General features: G+C 63.3%; 1 protein-coding gene across 2 annotated transcripts in view; it reads left to right on the top strand.

Annotated features, from left to right (window-relative positions):
* The first annotated feature begins 25 nt into the window (after window positions 1-25).
* The window catches only part of LPCAT1 (lysophosphatidylcholine acyltransferase 1), a 40842-nt gene continuing 37440 nt past the window's right edge, over window positions 26-3427 (top strand). Inside the window, exon 1 of one of the 2 annotated variants that reach the window (XM_068535117.1) lies at window positions 26-300. In XM_068535117.1, the coding sequence (XP_068391218.1) occupies window positions 166-300 (135 nt within the window). In that variant the 5' untranslated portion in view covers window positions 26-165. The remainder of the gene's footprint in view (window positions 301-3427) is intronic. The other variant, XM_068535118.1, reaches the window with a different exon arrangement.

The raw sequence follows: 3427 nt of genomic DNA, 5'->3' as shown, positions 1-3427 counted from the left end.
GCAGCCTCCCCTCCCGCGCCTGCGCGGCCGCGCGCCTGGCCCGCTCCAGACGCCGCGCATCCTCTGCCCGCGCCCGGCGCCCCGCGCCCAGCTCTGCGTCCAGCTCCGCGACCCGCTCCTCGCCCGGCCCGGCGCCCCGCTCCCCTCGCCGCGGGCGGCGCGGCCATGAGGCTGCGGGGACGCGATCCCCGAGCCGCCCCCGCCTCCAGCGCGGGGGCCGGCGACGCGCGGCGGCTGGCGCCCCCGGGGCGGAACCCTTTCGTGCACGAGCTGCGTCTCAGCGCCCTGCAGAAGGCCCAGGTGGGTGTCCGTCGTGTGCCCAGCCCGCCTCGGGCCCGGGGCCGCGCCGAGGGTCGGGGATGCGCGGCCGGAGGGGGCCGGGAAGGGGACCTTGGGCGCGGCCCAGCCCCGCGGCGCCCCGGGGCCCGCGATCGCCACACTTCCCTGCGACCCGCAGCCTGCATCCCCCGCCGTCCTCACCCCATCCCCGGTTCCCGTCACCCTGGTTCCCACCGCCAGTGCCCTGAACCTGGCTCCGCATCCTCTTTCCCCAGGTCCCCGCTCCCGGGTCCATCCCCCTTTCCCTGATCCCTGGACCCCGCAGCCCTTTGCTCTGGCCCCTGCACCCCGATCTCGTACCCGCACCCCGGTCGGTCGGCGCCGCGCTCTCTCCTGGTCCTGGCGTCCACTGCCGCCGCGTGCAGGCCCCGCGCGGTACCGGAGCGGCTCCCCCTGGATGTGACTTCGTCACTTGATGCGCTTCGTGTGTGGGGACCTCTTTGGTCACTTGAGTCAGTGCCGGCGTCAGTGGGGTGCGGACTGTGGGCTCCCCTGGAGCTGCCGGCAGGAGGGTTCTGTGTCTGCGGGTTTCCACGTTGTTTCTGGGGGACTCCCTTGGCGGTTAGTCTGCGGCCAGAATCGGTCGCGTCCAGCCTGGTCCAGCCTGGGGTACAGCGCGCAGGCGGCCTGCTTCTGGCACGTTTTATCTGTGGGGTGGTCTGGTCCTGGCTGAGGGACGGCGGCTGCAGGAAGCAAGGAAGCAGGGCGGCCCCTACACTTGTCCCCTGCCTTCACGTGGCTCCCGACCTGGAGGGCTACTTCTCTGACCTGGTGGGATCTCTGAGCCGACCGTGAGCTGTGTCCGCATTGCTGTAGGATTGCTCACAGGAGGGCCTTTCTTTGACTCCAAAACTATGCATAGAAGCAGGGAAGTTTCGGGTCTCCAGGGGTTGTCTAGCCGGTGGGGAGTACACCTCGAACGGGGACAACACTTTTTGTGGGAAGATCGGAGTTTTTTAAATGTGTAAAGTAACTCATCTGAAATAATATTAAAGTGAAAAGTTCTTGAAGTCAGTCTAAAACTGTCATTTCCCCAGACGCCTGCCTTTTCTCTAACCGCCCCCTTGGTGGATCCAGAGATTGTCAGTGGGAGCAGAAACGGGCAGAAGACTGAGGGTGGTGGGGGGAACGGAGAGCGGCAGCCCCCCTGGCGACACGGAGGGACAGGGCTGTCCCACCCCGCCCGCCTGGTGGTCCCCTGGTGCCTCCCTCCTCGTCCTCACTGGCTCACACGCCCCCTTGTCTCCTCCAGGTGGGGCTCAGGTGGCTTCCTCTGAGCTCCTGAGTGAGCCCCCAGTCGCTACCACACCCCCGCCCCCTGCTTCCAGGGTCTCCCTCCCGCTGCTTAGAACTCTCGGGAGGGGGCTCCCTGGGATGGAGCCCGGAGTCCTTCGGGGGGTTTCCAGTGCCCCCCAGGCCTGTCACCCTTGGCTCCCGCTGCTGCAGAGCTGTCACTGTCTCCCGGCCCCTCTGCTCCTCCCTCAGGTCTGGGGTGAAATACCTCCTCCAGCAGGAAGCCCCCTGCGCCCTGGAGGGCCTCCTCTGTGTCCCTGTCACACTGGCAGCCCCCGTTACTGCGGGCGCACGGGGCGGGGGGGTCAGGTCTGTCCTGCCCGGGACTGTGCTCACTGGCCCAGGGGATGGAGGGGCCACACGGAGAGCCAGCTGGCTGTTGAGGGAATGAACAAGCGAAGGGACAGATGTCAGAGCAGAGCCTGAAACCCTGGCCCCCCTCAGGTGGTCACAGGGTCACAGGGTTGGGAATTGGAGGGTCCCAGCTGTGGGCTGTTGTCGCCTCAGCATCTGGATGAGTTCAGAAAAAGAATAGGTGTGTGAGGAAAAAAAAAAAAGAACAGGTGGGTGGCATGTTTTCACCTGCCTCCAAGGGAGGGATACTTTGTTTGTACCTTGTTGCAGTGTTTCAGAGGCCGGGTCAGAATAATGTTGGGGTATTTGTAACAAAGTCCTGTTTCTGCCCAGGGGTCTGAGGCCCCAGGTGTAGTCTGTACTCTCCAATTTCCAAGTCCCGGTCTGCAGAAGCATTTTGCTTTTTACCAACAATGTTCTGCAAAGCTTTCCCCCTTTACCATACTTTGTTATGGTAAAGTTTGAGCAGAGCGGACTGGCCTATCCAAGCAAAGAAAGCCCGCCTCCCGAAATCAATACATAAATGGATCCTGCAATGTCCGAGACACCCGGGGGCCGCTCAGAAGCTCACCTAAATTCTGAGTTGAGATAGAACAGTAAGTGTGCCTATATTTACCTGCTGGCATTTGCTGTAGGGGAGGGGCTGCCGCGTGTCTGGGGATTAATGACCAGTTGGCCCATCTGTCATTTAACTGCAGCTTTAGTGAGGAGCTTAAGCATCTCTTTGGACAGAAAACAACATGTTAAGATCTGAAAAACTATGAATAGTGGAATATCATATCATCACCCTGTGATTTGGAGTCAGGCGGTGGTTCGATGTCACCGGGTGTTTGGGTACTTCCCGCTGGAAGCCGCGGGTGTGAGCACATCCCCTCCAGCTCTGGTGCTTCCCCATTTCTGAACCCCCTGAACCCGTGTCACCGAGAGTGTACTTCCTGGAGAGCAGCCTGGTTTCCCAAACACCTTGGAACTGAGCCCTCGGAGGGAGAGACCCTGCGTGCACCCCTCGCCCCGGTCCAGTCCTCGGAGAGGATCACAGGAGGGGTGACTCCAGGCACAGACCTGTTCGGCAGCCTGCGTGGAGTCTAATTACCCAGAAGTGGGCGATCTTTTTCTCCCAGTTCTGACCCAAATGCCCGCGTCTGGGGCTCTGTCTGGATGCCGAGTTGGGGCAGCCGCTCCGGGGCAGGAAGCCCGCGCCCTGCTCGCTCCCCGGCCACTCAAGGGAAGGCTGCTGTTCACAGCCATCGTGGCCCCAGTGCCCCGCCCCCACGTGTGCACACACCAGGCCCACCTGCACGCCCTCACCACCCTCACGTCTGGGTGCTCCACGTGGGAGACTCCACAGGGAGCAACTCTTCATCCGACCCCTGCCACGGCCCCAGCGCTGTGCCTGGTGGCGGGGGGTCGCGGGGGGACGGGTGAATGGGGAGGTGGCCCG

Source organism: Eschrichtius robustus, chromosome 2 (genome assembly GCF_028021215.1).
Source record: "Eschrichtius robustus isolate mEscRob2 chromosome 2, mEscRob2.pri, whole genome shotgun sequence".
Taxonomy (NCBI): Eukaryota; Metazoa; Chordata; class Mammalia; order Artiodactyla; family Eschrichtiidae; genus Eschrichtius; species Eschrichtius robustus.
The sequence above is the reverse complement of the archived record's forward strand: the minus strand, read 5'-3'. Positions and strand labels throughout refer to the sequence as shown.